Source organism: Salmo trutta, chromosome 6 (genome assembly GCF_901001165.1).
Source record: "Salmo trutta chromosome 6, fSalTru1.1, whole genome shotgun sequence".
NCBI classification, from domain to species: Eukaryota; Metazoa; Chordata; class Actinopteri; order Salmoniformes; family Salmonidae; genus Salmo; species Salmo trutta.
The window spans coordinates 37,567,902-37,591,920 of NC_042962.1; the positions used below are offsets into that span (position 1 = coordinate 37,567,902).

General features: G+C 43.4%; 1 protein-coding gene across 9 annotated transcripts in view; it reads left to right on the forward strand.

Annotated features, from left to right (window-relative positions):
* Positions 1–24,019, forward strand: part of LOC115195887 (neuropilin-1a) — a 121,930-nt gene that overhangs the window by 71,762 nt on the left and 26,149 nt on the right. For all 9 annotated transcript variants that reach the window (XM_029756226.1, XM_029756225.1, XM_029756227.1 and 6 more), the window contains 2 exons: positions 20,530–20,685; positions 23,738–23,882. In XM_029756226.1, the coding sequence (XP_029612086.1) occupies positions 20,530–20,685; positions 23,738–23,882 (301 nt within the window). The remainder of the gene's footprint in view (positions 1–20,529; positions 20,686–23,737; positions 23,883–24,019) is intronic.

Here is a 24,019-nt window from a genome sequence, read left to right on the forward strand (position 1 = left end):
CTGGTTGTTGTGGATCGTTACTCTAAGTCCTGCTGTCTCCTTCCTCTGCCCGGTCTCCCTACGGCCCTACAGACTGCGGAGGCCTTGTTTACGCACGTCTTCCGGCACTACGGGGTACCTGAAGATATAGTGTCTGATCGGGGTCCCCAGTTCACTTCGAGGGTCTGGAGGGTATTCATGGAACGTTTGGGGGTCTCGATCAGCCTTACCTCGGGTTTCCACCTCAAGAGTAACGGGCAGGTGGAGAGAGTTAACCAGGATGTGGGTAAGTTTCTGAGGTCTTACTGCCAGGACCGGCCGGGGGAGTGGGCCGCGTTCGTGCCCTGGGCAGAGATGGCCCAGAACTCGCTCCGCCACTCCTCCAGTAACCTCTCCCCCTTCCAGTGCGTACTGGGGTACCAGCCGGTTCTGGCGACTAGGCATCAGAGTCAGATCGAGGCTCCTGCGGTGGACGACTGGTTCAGGCGCGCGGAGGAGACATGGGACGCCGCAGTGAGGCCCCGGTGTTCGCACCGGGGGTCCGGGTCTGGCTCTCAACCCGAAACCTGCTCCTCCACCTGCCCTGCCGGAAGCTGGGGCCACAGTTTGTGGGGCCATGTAAAGTCCTGAGGAGACTGAACGAGGTTAGTTACCGGTTACAACTTCCCCCCTGTTACTGAGTATTAACCTCTCGTTCCATGTGTCTCTCCTCAGGCCGGTGGTGGCTGGCCCGCTCCAGGAGTCTGAGGTACGGGAGGTTCCTCCGGCCCTCTCTGGACATCGAGGGGGCCCCGGCGTATTCCGTCCGCTCCATACGGGATTCGAGGCGTCGGGCGAAGGGCCTTCAGTACCTCGTGGAGTGGGAGGGGTACGGTCCGGAGGAGAGATGCTGGGTTCCGGTGGAGGACGCGTTGGACCCTTCAATGCTGTGGGAGTTCCACCGTCTCCGTCCGGATCACCCTGCACCTCGACCTCTGGGTCGTCCCCAAGGCCAGTGTCGGCGCGCTGCTGGAGCCGCGCGTCAAGGGGGGGTACTGTCACGACTTCCGCCAAAGTCAGTTCCTCTCCTTATTCAGGCGGCGTTCGGCGGTCGACGTCACCGGTCTTCTAGCCATCGCCGATCCACCTTTCATTTTCCATTTGTTTTGTCTTGTTTTCCCACACACCTGGTTTGCATTTCCCTCATTACTTGTCGTGTATTTAGCCCTCTGTTTCCCCCATGTCTGTGTGTGAAATTGTTTGTTGTAAGTACTTTTGACTGGTGCGCGACGGGTTTTGTACCCATATTTTGTACTTCTGGATACCGTTGGTTTTGATAATTAAACTGCTCCGGTTATTACCCAGTTCTGTTCTCCTGCATCTGACTTCCCTGCCACCAGTTACGCACCCCTTACAACGGGTTGATATTTCTGCCTATTGTTTATTCAGATAAAATATATCTACGATATCTAACGTTGGTTTGTCATCCATTTTAATGTTGCCTCTCTCAATCTATTGAGATAAGGAGCAGGGCAATATCCTGGAGATTCTCATTCTAGTAATAGAGCTTGCAGTCCTAAAAAAGTGAAATGAGTTACCTTTGGTTCGTTCAGCCATTCCTATGGGGGAAATTAATAGGGAAAGAATGGGGTTCAGAGATAAATGCCAAAAATAAGGTCTGAGGTTAACACAGACTTAGGATCTCTTATATGTTTTGTTCTATAACATCTATCAGTTAACATGACCTTCATGAATTATGAAGCCTTTTTGTGCTTTATGTGCTTGTTTTGATTACAGAAATGCTTCAAAATTCACAAAAAGGACGTTAGCTGATGAAGATTATCTCATAGAACAAAATGTAAAAGATCTCCTAAGCCTGTATTTACCAGTGTTTGGTAACTTTGTCATTTTGTCTTTGATTGACATGCTTCAGCTACATTTCAGGATACATTTTTTTTTTTACATTTTCAGCATTTATCCAAAAACACCCCCCCCCCCAAAATATGTTTCCCCATAGGCTTTGGCAAACAGCCATGGCGGAGTTAGTGCCGACAAAAAGATGCCATTACTATTGCTCTCTATAAGGCTAGTGTGTGTGTGTGTGTGTGTGTGTGTGTGTGTGTGTGTGTGTGTGTGTGTGTGTGTGTGTGTGTGTGTGTGTGTGTGTGTGTGTGTGTGTGTGTGTGTGTAGATAGAAGGACAGACATGCATCCTTTGAGCGTTCTTACGTTGACAAGGAAATAAGAGAATAATCCTCATATTCCCTATTCCCTATTCCCTTGCCATGTCAGACACATCAATAGGAGATATAGTGACTGTCTACCTCTGTGAATTCTCCATCTCTTTGAAGTCTCAGTCCCAGAAGGGTAATAGCAGCAGCAAGTTGCTGTGATGATGATTGAACACTGTGTGGACCAACTCCTGATCGCCCTTTAGACAAATAGTATATTTATGGATTAGGCCTGGTTCCAATAGGAAGACCTGAATGGTGCGTGACATAGTAGGATGAAATACCTGCATCTGTACAACACATTTGGCCCTCTGACTGAGGGAGGATAGCTATATTTTTGGAGGAGGACAGTCTCCGGCCTGAAAACAAAGTGTCCTCTGGGACCCTCAGAGAGGAGTGAAGATTCCCCTTGGGACACTGTCAACACACACACCCATACAGTGGTCGACAGATGTCTACATTTGCTTTCAGTTATCCGTCGTCAGTGGGATAAAGGGCTAAAATGTCTAGCACTCTCTCTGTTTGCATCCCAAATGGGACGCTGTTCCCTACAGAGTGCACCAGAGCCCATAGGGGTCTGGCCGACAGAAGTTCACTTTATAGGGAATAGAGTGCCATTTGGAACGCAATCTCTCTCTCCATTGTCTTTGACAATGAGAGCCCTTCAAGCTGCTACTGTCTATCCTCAGTACCAGGGGGCCTGTCCTGTTGTCATGCCAAGAGATGAATAATTAGAATATTGTTTGTAAGTAACATCAGCTTCTCTCTGTTGATTAAGTCTGAGAGGGTGGAGGGAGGGGGCATGGGATTTGGCTGCCCTGTGAGATATACTGTACAGTACAGTATCTAGGCCTAGACTACAGGGCTGATACAGGATTGATCAATTTTGTCTGATACATATGGAAAGTAGGGTGAATACGGAGGGTACGGGGTAACAAAAGATGAACAGCAGTGGGGCTAATGACTCTAGAGATGAGGAACAGGCCGATGAAATGGGGGGAAAGTTTACGGAACTCCACCCGGAGGGGCAGGTCCCAGGTATAGAGCCATACCCTCGGCCCGAGCCGATAGCGTGGACAGGGGTCCGGTGGCGTTCCGCTTGTCGCCTATACCTGGAAGTGGTCTTCAACAGAGCGGCACGGGCTCTCTTCCAGGTACGGCGGATGAACATTTGGGAAGAGTGGTTGCTGACTTCCTCCTCTTGCTCAGGAAAGAGCAGCTGAAATCCCAAGGAACGCTCGAAGGGCGAGAGACCCGTAGCAGAGCAAGGAGGGGTGTTGGGGGCGTACTCAACCATACCAGATGCTGACTTCAGGTGGTAGGGTTGGCGGAGACTAGGCAGCGAAGAGGCGTCTCTAAGTCCTGGTTGGCTCGCTCCGACTGGCCGTTTGACTGGGGATGGAATCTGGAGGACAGGCTGGCCGACGATCCAATGAGCATGCAGAACACCTTCCAGAACTGGAATGAGAACTGCGGACCCCGGTCGGAGACCATGTCCACCGGGAGTCCGTGGAGCTGGAAGACGTGCTGCACCATAAGCTGGGCCGTCTCCTTGGCTGAGGGTAGTTTGGGGAGAGGAATGAAGTGGGCGGCTTTGGAAAACCGGTCGACCACAGTCAGGTTGGCAATGTTTCCCTCAGATGGGGGAGACCCGTGACGAAATCCAGGGATATATGGGACCAGGGACGGTGAGGGACAGGCAGTGGTTGGAGAAGACCAGCCGGAGCTTGCCGATGAGTTTTGTTCTGTGCACAAACCGTGCTGGCGGCGACAACCGCGGCAACATCCGGAACCCTAGTAGGCCACCAAAAGTGTTGTTGCACAAAGGCCAGGGTCCGACGAGAACCCGGGTGACAGGAAAGCCTGGAGGAATGGGCCCACTCCAGGACCATGGAGCGGACAGTCAGGCACGAATACCACCTCGAAACCCAAGACATAGGGTTCGACTGGAACCGCTGCGCCTCCCGCACCTGTTTCTCTATAACCCAGCTGAGTGCCGTCGCCAGGCACGAGGTGGGGAGGATGTCTCGGGCTCCGAGGTGGTAACCGTGGGGTTATAGCGGCGAGACAGGGCATCCGGCTTGATGTTCTTGGACCCTGGCCGGTAAGAGAGGGAAAAGTTGAACCGGATAAACAGCAGGGCCCATCTCGCTTGCCTGGAGTTGAGGCGCTTGGCGGTGCGGAGATACTCCAGGTTTTTGTGGTTGGTCCACACAATGAACGGATGTCCCGCCCATTCTAGTCAGTGCCTCCATTCCTCCAACGCCATCTTCACCGCGAGAAGCTCCCGATTCCCCACATCGTAATTCCTCTCCGTGGCATTGAGGTGGTGGGAGAAGAAGGCGCAGGGATGCAGCTTAAGGTCCAGGGCTGAATGTTGGGACAGGACAGCTGCTTTGTTTTCTCAACGCCAGTGTACCCAACCGTCCCAAATTCTCTATTTAGTGCACTACTTTTAACCATGGTTGCATCCTATTCAATATTTACTGCACTACTAGACCAGGGCCCACAAGGTCCATAGTTGTGCACTATATAGGGAATAAGGTGCCATTTAGGATGCATTCCAAAAGTTTACTACCTATTGAATCACCCAAAACCAGGGTTTCCCAAACTCAGTCCTGGGGCCACCCTGGGTGCACATTTTGGTTTTTGCCCTAGCTCTACACAGCTGATGCAAATAACCAACTCGTCATCAAGCTTTGATTCAACAGGTAATAAACTACCTGCCCTGAAGCAAGGCTACTGTCTCAGACTGAAATCTGTAATCATGCAACGTCTGACACACACACGCACAAGTACACACACGCACACACATACTCATACCTGCGACACCCGTTAGACCCACCCACCTCGCCCCTCTTTTTTAGGATAAAATAGATGATCAACTGCTTAGTAAAGACGTGCATAATTTAACGGCACAAAGAGCTAAAAATACGCTCGTAATTCTGTCAGGTAAACCCTGTTATGAATGGAAGGTCTTCGAAGGAGCTCATAGGTTTTACAGCATTACAGCGTTGTCGTGGTCATAATATTTTCATGAAAGAGGAATTCATTATACTTTAGGCTAATGGCATTTTTTAAAGCCCAAACCAATATAATAATATAACACCATCTAGCCAGAGTCTCTACATGGAATTAGAGGAAGAGGCAATAGTGATGAATCACTATCTATCACACTGTTCAGAAGTACTGTAGTCTGGTCCCAGATCTTTGTGCTGTCTTACCAACTCTAAACAGTGACAATGACCATAAGAGTTGGAAAGACAGCACAAACAGGTCTGGGACCAGGCTAGTTTAGAAATACTGTACCTGAACATGCAAGGTATCCAATTGTTTGTTTTGGATTGCCAAAGAGGATCACACAACCTCTCCATGCAGTCAGAGATCTACTGTAGCTGGGAGTCTGTGTTTGTCTGTCTGGTCTACGACTACCAGCTGGTGTTTGACTTTGAAATACAGTAAGATAATTCCCCGTCTCTGTGTGGTGATCAGCTTTTTCTGTGGTTGTTCTTTGTTTTTAGAGAGAGAGAGAGAGAGAGAGAGAGAGAGAGAGAGAGAGAGAGAGAGAGAGAGAGAGAGAGAAAGACAGAGAGAGAGAGAGAGAGAGAGAGAGAGAGAAAAGAAGAAGAGAAAATGTATTATTGTGTTCCCTGGAGTTTCTTGATTATTCATTCAGCCCACACACCAACAGATGGGGAATCTATTTTTCCCATCCACAGTCAGGGAGGCAAAGCAAAATAGGGCCCAAACTTGGTAAAAAACTAAACTATCCTTGAGAACTGATTGGACTAACTTCCACCAGCTCAATTATGAGGTAGTCAAACAGTAAGAATACGGTTTTGGAAGTCATTGTTCTCTGAAATGAACTCTGTATTCCCCTCTACTTCTACCAACCCCACCCCACCCCTCAGCTCTGCTATTCAGTTGGCAGCCACATAACAATGAGTTAACTGTAACCTCAGACAGTGATCCTGTTCCAGGGTCTGAGTCCCAAATTGCAACCTTGTTACTATATATAGAGAGCAATGGATGAGGATTATGTCCTTGTCCGACACTGTCTGTGGTGATTATAATAGATGATTCATGGAAGTAATCTCATCGAACTTGAGGAACACATAGGGCCAATGTTCCCTCAATTCTTTGGGGTATTGAGCAAATTTCAGGTCTGCTGAGCACAAACTTGAACATTGAAAATTCTGTGCAACTTCCGGCACGCATTTACTGTGAACTCTGAGGGTGTACCCACTTTAAGTTACAGTTTTATGTAATGCTCGGGCGTCGTGGGTGAGGAATCAAACGCAGGAAGCAGCGAGTACAGGGTAGTGGCTTTTAATGGGCCAAGAGGCGAACAAACACAAGCCACCCCAAACAGCGATAAGCGCACACACAAAACAAAGTGCCCCAAACACAGTCGGAGCAAAACCAACGCACAAGCGCAAACACAAGCATACAACAGAATAAACAATCCCGCACAAAGAGAAGGCGGGCCAGCTAATAATTATAGCCCCGCTAATCACCCCCACTACGAACAGGTGCAAACAATCACAAAAGGGGGAAAACAAAAAGGGAATCAGTGGCAGCTAGTAGGCCGGTGACGACGACCGCCGAGCGCCACCCGAGCAGGAGGGGGCACCACCTTCGGTGGGAATCGTGACATTTTAACAGTGGCCAATCAGGCTGCTGTGGCTATTTGGTCATAATGTAGGACTATGAGAGTGGCCTACCATCAAAAGCAATGTAGAAAAATGCATCCCATAACATTTGAACATGGAAATAGCTGTTCTGTCAGTAGCAGCAAATGTGTGGTGTGCAATGTAGGCTTACATTCCATGAGACTCTTTCAGACAAGGAGGTGACTGAAAATGCTGTGTTGTTTGAATTAAGAAACCACTTTACAAAATAAAATGTATTATTATTTGCATCCCATTATTAGAGAGAAACAGACAAATTATGCTACCCTCTGCCTATTTGCTTCTTAGCTTTTTCAAGACCATCTCAAAATACAACACTGCCCCTTTAAGACATAAAAAAGCTCTGTACCTGATTTACTTTTGAAAGATGGTTAGAAATGCATACATTTTGTGCTCTTGTAGGGAGCAACCACTCCCCTATAACTTACTAACTAGCAAAGAATATGAACAAATGTGCACAGGTGGCTATGCAGCTCTCACTTTGATATCAAAACAAGCGCATATACTCACAACTGCTCATGCTATAAACACAGTCCAGTTCAAAGTGAATGGCACAGATCCACATATGACAATGGCTATTTGCATATAGGCCTACTGCAGCTCTGATTGGTTATGGTACCCCAGTCTGTGTAGGATACGGGCCTAAGTCGTGCCTGTAAATGCAATAGAATCCTGCTCCAAAGCGCTCTGCCTACAAGAAAATCTATCGCACAGTTAGTTTTTCATACTAAGTCTTGCATAGTTTGCTTTGTTTTGGTATGTTACATTGAAAGTGGCCAATATGGCATTGATTCGAGCACAATTCCCATAGTAGAGCTAAACGTTGATTGTGTTAACTAAAGGGGAAAACTCTAGAAAGTTGAGTGAAGTTCAATCTCGTGCTTCTCTGTGCACGGAATAGTAAGATGACACTGACAGATATGGCAGCTCTGCTTCTAGCTCCTAAACAGCTTAGAGGGAACATTGGTCATGACCACAGTCAAATTTCACATGACCGTTGAGTCATGGTAATCTCCTCTCATGCACTCTGGATAGGTGTTTATAGTACCCAACTCGCTAATGACCATCAGGTCGCTAATAGCCTGGTACTCAGCGCTCTATTGTCCCTCTAACCACTCTGACATCATTGCAAACACAGTATTATTTGTTTAAAACTCACCTCAATGTGATTGAACTATTTGAAGAAAGTAAGAGGTTGAAAGTGAGTAGAAAACATGGTCATTGTGGATGTTGTTTCAAAGCCAAACACAATGGAATGGTCATCGCTTCCTAAGGCAGGGGTTCCCAAACTTTTTTTCTCGGTCCCCCCCTTTCATCATTGGGGAACATCCCACACCCCCCCTCTTTTGTGCGCACGCACATGCCACGTCTATTTCTATTGGAACAAGCACTGTTAATGACACAAACTGTTCACACCCCTCTTGTTGGTGGAGAGAATTTTGTAGGTTTAAAGGTCATTTTCTTGCAAATCAATACAATTTGCAATGTCTAATGTGTATGCATTTGATATTTGAGTGACTCAATAGCAATATCTATGGTCAAATTATTTATATTTTTTTTAAAGTTAGCTGACATGGGCTAGTTGATCTGGACATTTCTGAGAAGTTATAAATAGTATTCAATGACTAACATGACAAGATGATTCCCTACCCAAGTTCGAAATTGCACCTTCGAAATTGCATTCTACTATTACAACTTTCAAGAGAAAGTTAAAAGCCGGACTGAAAATGTTACCCTCGCCCTACAGTTTGGGAACCATTGTCCTAAGGTGATGATTAATTTGAAACACCCATACGCCTATTAGAGCTTATGCATACGCATAGGTCTATAAATGAGCACAAGCCCCCCAAAAAAAACCTGTACATAGCCTTATAGCCTACCGAATATTATGCCCTGCAGAAAAACATAAAAAATACAATGATTTAAGATGTCTTAGGTACATAGTTGTTCTAGCTTATACTCCAAAATTAAACAAATTCAAGTAGTTGCCTATGAGTGTGGCCTGTATTATTATACATACTGGATGGACTGGTTACCTTATCCTATGCTCCAAACTTTATATCCATGAGTCTGGGAGAGAACATATTGGCCAATACGGTTGGTTGATTGATTGTGCAGGCCAGCTTACAGAGTTAGCCTACAATTATAGTGAATTTATATCTGATGTTTAATAGCCTAGTAATAGGGCATTTTTATATTTTCTTAATAGGCTGACACATTACCATAAGCTACAGAATATCTCACCACCATGCATTTCCATCTCCTCCTCTCTCTTCTTTATTATATTCTAGACATTGCGCAGAGGGGCTTCAACAGTTTAATGAAATACATTTAGTTGTGAAAACATGTTACTATCGATATTCCCGAACAGATTTGACTGACTTGATTTCCCAAATGAAGCACTGGGTAGCTGCAGGAACAGGGTTGGAGAGCCCATGGCATACAGAGTTTGGGTTGAATATCATCTGTCGCACAGCGAGAGGCTGCATGTTCCTCAAACAGTGGTTGATAGATGGAGTGAAATGTGTTCTTAAAAGCCCAGACATTTCCATTTGCAATCCCATGTGAAAGCAAAGTTTTGATGGTTGCCACTAAAAACAGGAGGATCCCAGCCTTTACTGCTACTATATTTATTTCTCAGTTGCTAAAATTAAGCATTACACCACTATAAAACTGGGAAAACGGCCTCCATTCGGATACAGGTGACATGTATTTTTCCCCTAACCCTGTTCCTGCCCATTTGATAAGGAGCCATTGTAAATCTAAACAAATTTGACATGTTAGTAAAGACAATATTACATTGAGAATCATTTGATGGGTGAAAATATGGTCACTTGGTGAGAGAACAGCATGTGCAGCCTGAGGCAAGGAACAGAGCGCAAGTTTTTTAAATAATCAATAGCCTATAGTCGCATCATGCCGCCCATATGCAGTGCATTTGGAAAGTATTCAGACCCCTTGATTTTTTCGACATTTTGTTACGTTACAGCCTCATTCTAAAATGGATGATATTCAATTTTTCCCTCATCAATTTACACACAATACCCCATAATTACAAAGCGAAAACAAAGTTTTTGAAAATCTTGCACATTTATTCAAAATAAAAAACTGAAATATCTTATTTACATAAGTATTCAGACCTTTTGCTATGAGACTCGAAATTGAGCTCAGGTGCATCCTGTTTCCATTGATCATCCTTGAGATTTTTCTTCAACTTAATTGGAGTCCACCTGTGGTAAATTCAATTGATTGGACATGATTTGGAAAGGCACACACCTGTCTATGTACGGTACCACAGTTGACAGTGCATGTCAGAGAAAAAAACAAGCCATGAGATCGAAGGAATTGTCCGCAGAGCTCTGAGACAGGATTGTGTCGAGGCACAGATCTGGGGAAGGGTTCAAAACAAATTCTGCAGCAGTGTCCAAGAACACAGTGGCCCCCATCATTCAACCCGATGGTCACTGACAGAGCTCCAGAGTTCCTCTGTGGAGATGGGAGAACCTTCTAGAAAGGGAAGGAGAAAGGGATACTTAGAAGGACAACCATCTCTGTAACACTCCAGACGGAAGTCACTTCTCAGTAAAAGGCACATGACAGCCCGCTTGTAGTTTGCCAAAGGGCACCTACAGGACTCTCAGACAATGAGAAACAAGATTCTCTGGTCTGATGAAACTCTTTGGCCTGAAGCATGGTGGTGGCAGCATCATGCTGTGGGGATGTTTTTCAGCGGCAGGGACTGGGAGACTAGTCATGATCGAGGGAAAGATGAACGGAGCAAAGTAAAGAGAGATCCTTGATGAGAACTTGCTCCAGAGCACTCAGGACCTCAGACTGGGGCGAAGGTTCACCTTCCAACAGGACAGCGACCCTAAGCACACAGCCAAGACAACGCAGGACTGGCTTCGGGACAAGTCTCTGAATGTCCTTGAGTGGCCCAGCCAGAGCCTGGACTTGAACCTGATTGAACATCTCTGGAGAGACCTGAAAATAGCTGTGCAACGACACTCCCCATCCAACATGATAGAGCTTGAGAGGATCTGCAGAGAAGAATTGAAGAAACTCCCCAAATACAGGTGTGCCAAGTTTTTTTTAACCTGTTTTTGCTTTGTCCTTATGGGGTATTTTTTGTAGATTGATGAGAGGGAAAAAACGATTTAATCAATTTTAGAATAAGGCTAAAATGTGGAAAAAGTCAAGGGCTCTGAATACTTTCTGAATGCACTGTATGTTTTGATTTCTAAGACATTCTAAGGTTTGTAACATTCACAACAAAAGTTGTCAAGTAACTCTAAATCTAGCATACATAACCTGTTTCAAATGATCGCTTTTAAGCTCAACATAGCCACTTCATATGTGCTCGCTTCAGAATGGGAAAAAGGCCCTTTCTATTGTATTCAGCTAAGTTCAACTATATTCTTCTTACTATAAAATCATATAATATAAGATAATGGCACGGGACTTATAAGCATATCTTGTCTGCTAAATTAACTAGCCTACAGCCTATAGCATGGCGCATAGCCAGATAACATACAGTAGGCTGACTGATATTCTATTCTTCTGAAATAAATGTTCTTCATATCATAATGTTACTTTAGACCTGCCTCAAATAAATAATGGGTTTATTGTGATAATGTATATTAAATGGATTTGTTAGACTTTTTAAAATGTAGTTCCAAAGGTGCGCATGCGTGGAGGTGGCCTGGAGATGCTAAAAGTGTTTGTTAATTAACGGTCAATTACTGTGAGACCAGCAGTCATTTGCATGACAATTACCAGCTGACAAAATGTAATAACCACCACAGCCTAGGAACACACACACACACAACCTCTGATGTGGTGAAAACCTCTACGTTAATCTAATTGGACCAACAGGCTAAACTGTGGGCTTAAAAGCCTGTGCAACGACAATAATTCTGTTTCTGCTTTTCAGCGTAATGACTGGAGCCTGCTCTCTCTCTTTACATGTTGTTAAACACATGACTTAGAGGCAGCTTTCACACACACACACACACACACACACACACACACACACACACACACACACACACACACACACACACACACACACACACACACTAGTGGACCAGGTGAAAGAACCATTATTTTAGTAGGAACAGGGAAAAACCCTGAGAGAAAGAGCAGGAAGAAGATAGAGAAAACAGAGGAAAAAGAGAAAGAGACATTATTTGGTCACTGCAATTTTTTTACGTGGCATTTCATGGAAACGGGTGTGTGCCCCTGTAGATGTGTGACCGGCCACCTGGATTTGGTCCTATGTAGCAAAATTTGAAATGTTTTTTACATTGTATAAAAGTATAGACTCAGAGCTAGAAAATTGTATATCATACACTGCAGTTGAGGAACAATGGTTAAGTAATCATGCTTTGAAAGTTGATAAATGACCCTTAAATGTTTTGGTACACCTATATTTTCTTTGTCTACACCTATTCAGCATTGTTCACAACTTCTTAGCCCCACCCATCTCTGTTAAGGATAGGGGGCAGTATTTTCACGTTCGGATGAAAAACGTTGCCAAATTAAACTGCCTCCTACTCAGACTCAGACGGTAGGATATGCATATTATTCGTAGATTTGGATAGAAAACAACCGGAAGTTTCTAAAACTGTTTGAATGATGTCTGTGAGTATAACAGAACTCATATGTCAGGCAAAAATCTGAGAAAAATCCATCCAGGAAGTGGGAAATCTGAGAATTGTAGTTCTTCTTTTGAATCCCTATCAAAACTACAGTGTCTGTGGGGTCACATTGCACTTCCTAAGGCTTCCATTGGCTGTCAACAGCCTTTAGAAACTTGTTTCATCCTTCTCCTGTTACTGGGCAGAAAATAGGAGCTCTGTCAATCAGTGGACTGCCTAAGGACAAAGGACTTGGTTATGCGCGAGCCCGCGAGTGCGCCGTTCCTTCTTTTTCTTCTTGAATGAATACGCTATTGTTTTATGTTAAAAAGACCCTAAGGATTGATTGTAAACAACGTTTGACATGTTTCAACGAACTGTAATGGAACATTTTGACTTTTCGTGTCTGGATTTATGCTTGCGCGTTATGCCTTTGGATAGTGATCTGAACGCACGAACAAAACGGAGGTATTTAGACATAAATATGGAGTATTTCGAACAAAACTAACATTTCTTGTGGAAGTAGGAGTCCTGGGTGTGCATTCTGACGAAGATCAGCAAATGTAAGTGAATATTTATAATACTAATTCTGAGTTTAGTTGACTCCAGAACTTTGCTGGTATCTGTATAGCTTGCTTTGATGGTGAGCTCTGTACTCAGAATATTGAAAAATGTGCTTTCTCCGAAAAGCTATTTTAAAATCTGACACAGCGGTTGCATTAAGGAGTAGTATATCTATAATTTTTTCAATAACTGTTGCAAAGTTTATCAACGTTTATGATGAGTATTTTTGTAAATTGATGTGCTCATTCACCGGAAGTTTTGGGTGGCAATACATTTTCTGAACATCACGCGCCAATGTAAAATGGGGTTTTTGGATATAAATATGAACTTTATCTAACAAAACATACATGTATTGTCTAACATTGAGTCCTGGGAGTGTCATCTGATGAAGATCGTCAAAGGTTAGTAATTCATTTTAGCTGTATTTGTGGTTTTTGTGACGCCTCTCCTTACTTGCAAAATGGCTGTTTGGCTTTTCTTGTTTAGGTGATGTGCTAACATAATCTAATGTTTTGCTTTCGCTGTAAAGCCTTTTTGAAATCGGACACTGTGGGTAGATTAACGAGAATCTTATCTTTAAAATGATGTATAATAATTTGAATGATGAGATTTTTGTTTTTTGAATTTGGCGCTGTGCTATTTCACTGGATTTTGTCAAATCAATCCTGCTAATGGGATTCGCGTGTTAAGGGGTCACTAAGAGGTTAAGGATTCACGTGAGGCCATGTGCTAAACAGAGTGAGTAGTGTAGTAAACAACCAAAGATTTCAAGACTAAAGGCGGTAAAAGTAGTAGTCTACAATAAGGAAAAACTCCAAGAAAATATACACTTTATCTAGTCCTTGGCCTATATCCTAATCTGACTTTGGTGCAGTCCATGTTGTTCTTCACATTACCATCTCTGGTAAACACACACTGAATCAAATAAAATAGAAGTTTATTTGCCACATGCACAGGATACAGATGGTGTAAACGTTACAGTGAAATGTTTACTTGCATATTTGCATTTTGCAATATAAAAAAACAGAAAGTATCCAGATAAAAATATTTCATAAATATTTTATAATTTGTAGATGACACTTACCCAGACACACTTGTCTAAATTTATGTGTCACGTGAAATAAATGCTAAAACCACACCCCATCCACATGTAGCTAAGTGGCAGTGGTATAAAGTTCTAAAGTAAAAAATACTTTATAGTACTACTTTACTTTACTATTTATATTTTTGCCAACCTGTACTTTTACTTCACCACATTCTTAAAGAAAATAATGTACCTTTTAGTCCATACATTTTCCCTTACACCCAAAAGTACTCATTACATTTTGGCAGGAAAATGGTCCAATTCACACACTTATCAAGAGAACATCTCTGGTCATCCCTACTGCTTCTGGTCTGGTGGACTCACTAAACACAAATGCTTCATTTGTAAATGGTGTCTGAGTATTGGAGTGTGCCCCTGGCTATCCGTAAATCTAAAAAACCACAAAACTGTTCCGTTGCTTAATATAAGGAATTTGAAGTGGTTTATACTTGTACAATAGATGGCCAATATCATCCCCAGACACACCTGGCTAACATGATGGGTCATGTAATCATCTGGCGAAGTGGAGTCTTTTGAATTAGACATGTAGCTTGCAAGATAACTAGCTAAATAATGAACCAGCATAATTCCAACTCATACTACTACTGTACCACCAATTCAAACTGATTGTCATAGCTGTAGTATGAATCTGGAAGTAGGTAAATCTAACTAACTAGGTTCGATGTTCGCTAGCTAACTAACAGTACGCTTTAACTTGCAATGAAAATTCCTTTCTGACTAAATTTGGTGGATGAACGCTTCACGGCAGACTGGAACCATTTAACAAAATGTTGTTTGTAGCTACATCTTGTTTGGCCAGCGTTGTGTCAAGTCACTCCGGTTCACACTGACTGTGGTGTGTGCAGAAAGTAGACCATCACAACTTTTTCCAACTGATCTGTTGATAGTGTCTGCTAAATTCAGGGCATCAATGTTGTTGAGAAAAGTAGCAAAACTTTTTTAGTTCTCAATGGCTCAAAAAAGCAGCGGTAGAAAGGACTATCAACACGTCTTCTTCTTTGTGATTTGGTTGGCGGATCGCATCCAACTTAAAAGGTGCATACACCTCCACCTACTGTACTGAAGTGTGAGGCCAGTCACGGCCTGCCTAAATTACATTTTTGTCATTATTCCTGTTTCTAAAAGGAAAAAAATAACACCACTAACTAACATCCACTGACATCCACTGTGTTCTTGATAAGAAGTTACATTGTGTGTCTGTCTTAATTGATATGTCGAAGGCTTTTGACACCGTGGACCATGCTGTGTTAGTGCAAAGGTTAAAATGTTGTGGAATTACTGGTCATGCTCTAGATAGGTTTATCAATTACCTATCAAATCGTACACAATGTGTAATGGCGGATGGTTGCAAATCTGTGTCCATAGAGGTGTGCTCAGGTGCTCCCCAAGGTTCTATTTTGGGCCCACTGTTGTTCATTTTGTATATCAACAACATTGGGGATCTTATTGAAACAGCGGATGTTCATTCTTAAGCAGATGATACTGTTTTTTATTCAAGTGGTAGTAGTTTATCTTTGGCTTTTGAAAATGCCCAAAGAGCATTTAACATCATACAACAGACTCTATGATTTAATGCTGGCTCTAAATTCAGGTAAAACAAAATGTATGGTACTTTCAAATGCCAGGCATATTCCTAATCATGTCATTGCTACATTGGCTGGACATATTATAGAGCAAGTTAAAGTGTACAAATATTTGGGTGTGTGGGTTGATGATAAGCTGAGCATGTAGAGAACTTGATAAGGAAGCTCAAGCTGAAAATAGGTTTTTATTACCGGCATGAAGCTTGTTTTTCTTTTGAGGCCAGGAACGAGCTGGTATGATGTAGATTACTGGCGGTTTTAGATTTTAGTGATGTTATATATGTGCAGGCCTCAACCACTGCCCTGGGAGCACTTGATTCAGTGTATCATGCAGCCCTCAGGTTCATTACAAATCAAAAACGTCTAATACATCATCGTGATCTCTACAGCGCTGTTGGCTGGTCGTCATTGACCTTGCGTAGGCTTAGACACTGGTATACACTGATTTATAAGGCCATATTGTGTAAAATGCCATTTAATCTCTGTTCTTTTTTAGTCAGGTCGGTAAATAAATATCAATTACTGTTCCATTCTCATTTGCTTCTAACAGTACCAAAAATTAGAACAGGTCATGGTAGAAATAGTTTTAGTTACTTAGGTCCGTGGTACTGGAATTCTCTCCTGAACATTTTAAAATTTGATGATCTAGTTTTGTTGGTGGAGTTTAAACACTTGATCGATGTATATATCATAGAGGAGTGTAATTGTTTTTAGGCCAGCTGTTTTTAGTCAAGACTTTTGTGTTTTTAACGTAAAATGTTTTGCTGTACTGTATGTGTGTTTATAGTTTTGTTTAATGTTGTGTTAGAGTATGTAAGTTGTTTTGTCTGAAACATTGTTCCCCTTGCTGCTATTGGATCAGGTCTCTCTTGGAAAAAAATATGTTATCTCAATGAGAAAAAAACAGTATAAATAAAGGTAAAATAAAAATTAAAACCCTATACCTATATACCACTCTTTCATAAAAACAAACAAAAAGTACACCTAGCTATTTCTCTGCCTCAGCATACGACACCTTCTGCACTACTCTGACTCTGGCCACTTCAACCTGCCTCTCTCGCACTGGACACTTCTGATCCACAGCAACATGAGCACCCCTACAGTAGACACACACAACTTTATCCACCGAAAATACAAAATCCTCTGTCCCACGCCCTCCTGCACACTTCCCACATCTTGGAATCTCCTTGCTACACACTGCTGCAACATGACCACTGCACCTGAAACAGTGCAGTGGAGTCAGCACAAAAGCTCCAACAGGATAACTGATACTTCCTAACATGACTTTGTCTGGTAGAGACTCTAACTCAAAACTCAAAAGGACTGATAATGACTCCTATGTTTCACCACGCTCCCCACCGGGTCTGCGTCGCACCAAACACCAGGAATTTTCCATTTTCAACTCCACACTTAACGCTACCCCAGAAATCACTCCTTTGAAGGATGCCCTGTTCCTAAGAGCAAAGCAATTAACAGATCTTGACCCAAGTTGCATGACTCGGAGTGCCTGCTCTCTTTGACCAGAAAAAACAAACAAATATCACAAGTCCACTACAGGTTACCTTCACTGAAACAACTGCAACCAACTCTTTTCTCACCCATCCTGAGGGGCGTTAAGGGGTTTGGGTGAGCTATGCCTTCCATGCCTCAGACACACACACACACACACACACACACACACACACACACACACACACACACACACACACACACACACACACACACACACACACACACACACACACACACACACACACACACACACACACACACACACACACACACACACACACACACACACACACACACACACACACACTCACAGATACAAACACACTCCAAGTTAAAGAAGTGCCAGCAGATATGATTACCCTCTTTGTCCTATGCGTTTTGGACTGTGTACAGTATGTTCAGCCGTTATTGTTTTAGCTTGTCTGTCCAGTATACCTGACCCTTGTAACACTGGTCTGTTAGCATTGCCGTGGTTCCCTTTTCTGCTCTGTTTTGGCTGAACAACGAGTCATAAATAAATCATGTCTCTCATTAGCACAGCCCTGTTATCAGGCTCATGTCTGTGAAATTGATCCAGTATGTCTGTTCTCTCCTTACAACAGAATAGCCTTACAAGGCTCTGTCGTTTAGATCCTCAGGTCCTCAGCAAAGCAGCCCGGCTTCTCCTCTCTTCAGTTTTATTTTCCTTATTTTTGTTCTTCTGTTCTCTCTTCTCTCTCTCTCTCTCTCTCTCTCTCTCTCTCTCTCCTTGTCTTGTCTTCTCTTATCTTTTGCTCTCCCTCTCTCCTTCTCCTCACCTCACCTCTCCTCATGGCCCTCACTGTACCCACCCTCAGAGTACTGCTCTTTATAGTCATGCATTTTTGAACATGCTCAGACTGGGCCTGATGGAGGAATCACAACTCTGTGTGTCTGAGTCCATGGTCTGGAGGTACAGAGCAGAACATTGTGATCAGGTGACTGCTCACTGACTCATAACTAAGAAGAGTGAAGGAGACACAGGCAGAGGGAACCATTTAGCCAGCCAATGACACAGCCTATCTGACTGACTATGAGTGTTCATGAGTGTTCTCAATTAGGGGTGGTCACTGACTGAGAGCTCCTAACTCTTGTAACTCTCGTAACGTTCTAATTCCATTATTCCATTATGGCTAATGAGGATCCAAGCAGAAGGATGATCCATGGCCAAGTCATCCCATTCGACCTTGTCTTCTCAGTAAGCCAATCTGTCATTGGTTCAGGTCAACCGTGAAGCAGCACAGGAGGCAACTCTCATGACATGTCATCCCCTATAAAAGGAGATGGTGAGGAGGAGGAGGATGAGGAGGACTTGCCTTACCTCGCCTCACTCTTCTCCTCTTCTCTATCATTTTCTCCCCATCCAGACCGCTCTCCATCTGTACTGGCACATTCTTATTTTCTTCCCCTCTCCCTTCCAACCATGCGATGGGGATTGTGACTCGTCTGTTATTAAAAAGGAATGCTCTGAAACAGGGGATTTGATTCTGTCTTTGTTTATGGGGCAAAAGAAATCTGGGCCTTATTCTGTAAACCCAGTTAAGCTCCAAGGCAGGAACAAAAGTATTCTGTCTTTCTCTCTCTTTTTTTTCTTCATCCATCCATCGGCTCCCCCAAAAAAGTAAGTAATATATAGACTTTATTCATGGTCTCCCCATCTGGTTTTATCCTTTGTTTTTGGATCTGAATGCATTTAAAGTAGACAAATTACAATGTATTCAGGAATGACAATGTATACACAATGTATTCACTGTGATATGCAGATGTGAGTCTGAGTCTTAACTATGATATGTTAAGCATGTGCAGCAGAGCAAGGGAGAGAGAGGAGCACTCTTCACTGTTTAAGGCTGTATGGATGTCTTTAACCTGCACTGCCTGGGCTGCCTGTACTGACTGGCTAGCTGGCTAGTGGTCTAGTCAGCTGGTTTAAGCTAGTATTGAAAGGCTGATCTCCTCGGCTCTCTGTGGTTGCATACCAAATGGCTCCCGATTTAGTGCACTAGCCGTATGGACCCTGGTCAAATTAGTGCACTATAGGGAATAGGGAGCCATTTGAGATGCATCCTTTACTCCTTATTAGCATCAGTGTGTCCTGTCAAATGAGAGAGTGAGGGAGAGAGCCAAACTGGAGGTTTCTCCCACGGGCCCTCCATCAGTCGTCCACCAGTCTTTCCTCCCCTTCTCTTCTGTTTTGGATAGAGAGATGAGATGCAGGATTTAAGTGGCATCCATACGGGCAGACCAGAGGATTGAAGACAAGCCAAAAGGACAAGTGTTGTTTTTCTTTCTCTGCGTGAGGGACCAGCGAGCCGATACAATGTCTTCTCTCTTTCAGAGTGGGGGCTACTGTAACTAACAGTCCACGTCTGAACTGTTTAATCAATCCAGACTCATGCCCCTACTGTAACTTTAGCCCTGTTAGACAAGCTTGATGGGACATGGATCTGTCCATTTAAGGGGATCCATGGGGAGATGGGGTGGTTGAGGTCGAGATGTCCTGATTGTTCAGAGGAGTAGGAGTCAACACATGGAGAGGCAGTGCAGGAGTATGGGTTTGCTTCTTCCTGACAGAGACAGACAGAGACAGAGACTGTCCACAGTTCTGATAGAAAACAGTGTAAACGTTCTCAAACCCTGATGCAGGGAAACCTCCTTCACTTTAGTCTGTTCAGCATCACAGTCCTTTCAACCTTACTGACTCTGTTCTAACTCCCTTCTCTCCAATAACCTCTTGGCCCTATTCTCCCAGTCTGGCAGTCGGCTCGTAAAAATATAATAACAAATCAGTAATGTTACAACAGTTCATGATTATTTATGAAGCTACATTTTTTTTACGCAGCCTTATACTATTTGAAATTCAACCTAATATCGGCTTTTTTTCTGTTGAATATGAGGAGACTCCATTCCATTCAAAATTCACTTTTATCAAATAAGCTCTTCCCATCACAGGAAATTAAGATTTCATCCAGTGTCCTTTTTTATCAATAGAATATCATTCCGTACTTCTGCTGTTTATTACATTTCAGTCATAGTTTGATGAGGTGTGGGCTAAAGGTGCTTTTTCCAATAACTATTTTATATCGTCAGTATTTGGTACATGCAGTACAGTTTCTCTTTATACTGAAAGTACAGTATTTCTGTATGCTCTGTACTATTCCACACAAGAAGTTCCCTAATGAGAAAGATAAAGTTTGAATTGAACTTTACTGACCGTTCCCTCTCTCCTTAGGTGGACTTGGGTTTCCTTCGGTTTGTGTCGGCCATCGGAACACAGGGGGCCGTTTCCCAGGAGACCAGGAAAACCTACTGGATCAAGTCCTACAAGGTGGATGTCAGCTCTAACGGAGAAGACTGGATCACACTAAAGGAGGGGTCAAAACAGAAGGTAAGAGAGATTACTCCTCACCCACTCTACCCCACTGCCCACCTCTAAGATTGCATGGTGTCATAAGCGCATAGGCTTTTCTTATACTTCAGCACTGTGTGTGTTACTACAGAAGTAGCAGTACTAATAGAATAGTATATCAAAAGCAGAAGACATGGCCAACCAGACCCAGTACTTCAAATAGTCAGTCATGTGTAAACTAACAGTCAGCCAGAGTTGAATTGTGGTCTCCTCCTTAATATTAGCTTGGATCTCTGTCTCAGCCACACCATACCTCAAAAAAGGGGAATGCCCCTGGCCTGGTCTGGTCTGTGTTCTGTTCTGTCTTTGTGTAACAAAAATGTTCCCACTATAATATTATGTGCTAAGCGTGGTATGCTAATACACACAACATTGTGTGAGAGAGACTGTATTTACAATGCCGTACTACTCTCTGTCTTTTAAAGAGACTACAGTCGTCAAATGAAATTAGATTTGTCACAAGAGCCAAATACAACAGGTGTAGACCTTACCGTGAAATGCTTACTTACAAGCCGTTAACAAACAATGTAGTTCAAGAAATAGAGTTAAGAAAATATTTTCAAAATGAAATTAAATGTATCACAAAATAATAATAACGGGGATACATGTTAGTCAAGGTAATTTTTACATGTAGGTAGGAGTAAAGTGACTATGCATAGATAATAAACAGCAAGTGGGGGGGGGGGGGCAATGTAAATAGTCCGTCCGGGTGGCCATTTGATTAATTGTTCAGCAGTATTATAGCTTGGGGATAGAAGCTGTTAAGGAGCCTTTTGGACCTAGACTTGGCGCTCTGATATTGGTTGCCGTGTGGTAGCATAGAGAACAGTCTATGACTTGGGTGACTAGAGTCTTTGACAATTTTTTGGGCCTTCCTCTGACACCGCCTGGTATATAGGTCGTAGTCATTTAGTGAGGGCTGGATGAAGTCATTGTTTACTGTGGGTCAGGCTCTGGTATTTTTCTGAAAAAGGAAAGGGGCTATTAAAGGCTTTAATAAACCAGGAGTGAGATGGATGAATGGAATGGGGAGGAGGGAGAGAGAAAGAAAAAGATTAATGGATGGTAAGAGGAGAGGTTCCATGTTTGAGCAGCTGGTAGAGGTGGCTAATAGTGAAAGAGAGAGAGAGAATCAACCCGAGCGTTACTAACCGATCAGCGATCAGCCTGTGAAACAGACCAGCAGACTCTCTATCTGTAAACATCTCTCTGGGTGTTCACACTCCACAGGGCCATCAAAATGTTAGTTTGACCAGCCTAAGTTATCTGTGGAACCTGTAAACAGTCACCATTGTGCATGTGTGTGTATGTGTCAAAATGTGTGTGTGTTTATGTCAAGGACAGCAACATTTTCCCCAAATAGCAACCAAAGTTGCACTTTTTGTGCTTGTGTGTGAGTGTGTGTACCCTACCCACCACCCCTCTCAGGCCCAATTTTTTTAAGACCTATCCAAAGTATACAGTTCTTTTTTTAAAGCACCGGGTGCTTAAATGTGATGTGGAAAACCATGTTTCTCTGTTCCGGCCTCTAAAGTGCTTTTGTGAGGAGTGGGTCCCATTTACTAGGTGCTGAGCCCGCAGTTTGGCGCTTTAGCGTGATGGTGATGGCGCTAGCTAGCTGGAAAAATCCAGGTAATGCGACAGAGAGAGAATCTCTGACCGGCCTGACATTTAAGAGAGTGGATAACTTTTTTGTCGTTGCCATTACTTACTTCCGTTACTAAGTTGATGACTATTATCTATAGGGAACCAGGAGTGGGAAGTAGGGACAGGGAAGTGAGGATAGGGACAGGGAAGGGAAGATAGGGACAGGGAAGTGAGGATAGGAACAGGAAAGTGAGGATAGGGACAGGGAAGTAAAGATAGGGACAGGGAAGTGAGGATAGGGACGGGGAGAGGAAGGCTCTTAGATGGACTTAAGGTTCCATTGGCCCTGCCTGCTGACATTTTATCTCATTTGTCTCATACACTTCAGCCAAGATTAGGTTTACTGCCAAGCAACCCACTGCTACTGATTGGCTAGCACTATTCTCTCACGGGGTTAACACCACAGTACCACTGGTTTCTACAGAGTACAGAGTCACTCAGTCAGACAGGTCAGAGAGATCCCACCAAATGTATGTGTGTGTGTGTGTGTGTGTGTGTGCGTGTACACGTTTTACTGTACTTGTAAGTACCAGAAGTCCACACAAGAATAGTAAACCAACCAAAATTAAGAAAATACTATTTTTGGGTTAGAACTAGAATTAGGATTAGGGGTTAGGTTTATGGGTAAGGAGTTAGGGTTAGGTTTAGGGCTTAAGGTTTGGGGTAGGAAAAATACTATTTTCAATGGGAATCAATTGTTGGTCTCCAAAATGTCCTCACAAGAGTAGCAAGACATAGCTGTATGTATGTATGTATGTATGTATGTATGTATGTATGTATGTATGTATGTATGTATGTATGTATGTATGTATGTATGTATGTATGTATGTATGTATGTATGTATGTATGTATGTATGTGTGTCTGTGTGTGTCTGTGTGTGTCTGTGTGTGTCTGTGTGTGTGTGTGTGTGTGTGTGTGTGTGTGTGTGTGTGTGTGTCCGTGTGTGCGTGCTTGTAATAAAGGTTGTTCAGATAACTGATGGAGTAGCGGAAAGATGTTCAGATCACTGATGGAGTAGCAGAAAGGGCACTGTGCTGTTCTATACACTCATCTGTGTCTGTCCTCTCTGGAAGACATGTATTATCTGTATGTATTAGTTTAGTTGACATTTCATTAACACTCAGTTTGGTGGTACCTCATTTTGGTGGTAAAACTGTAGGCTAGAAGATTGAATTCCTGTGTTGCTTTTTGCAGCAGTGTTACAAGTGAAATATTTAATGTGGCCATTAAAATAAATTACAATATACTGTCCCTATGCTGTGTGGGAAACTGTGTGATGCGAGGCCCAGGCCTCAGTTGGCCAAGTAGGCCTCTTTCCTGGTGAATCTACATCACGTACTAAACAAACTGTGTATAATTAACAACTTCTTGTCTCCATCCCAGGTTTTCCAAGGGAACACCAATCCTACTGATGTTGCCAGGACAATGCTTCCCAAACCCACTCTCACCCGCTTCGTCCGGGTCCGGCCCGTTGCCTGGGAAATGGGCATCGCTCTGCGCTTCGAGGTGTACGGCTGTAAGATATCAGGTCAGTACCATAGAAATCTCAGTGTTTCACACTGTCTGGCACTGGCAGACCAGACTCTACTTAGCGATGTTAGTTTGCCATTCAAATGGCAAAACAATATTCAAATGCATGCAAGTCACTGACTGCTGATGATATTT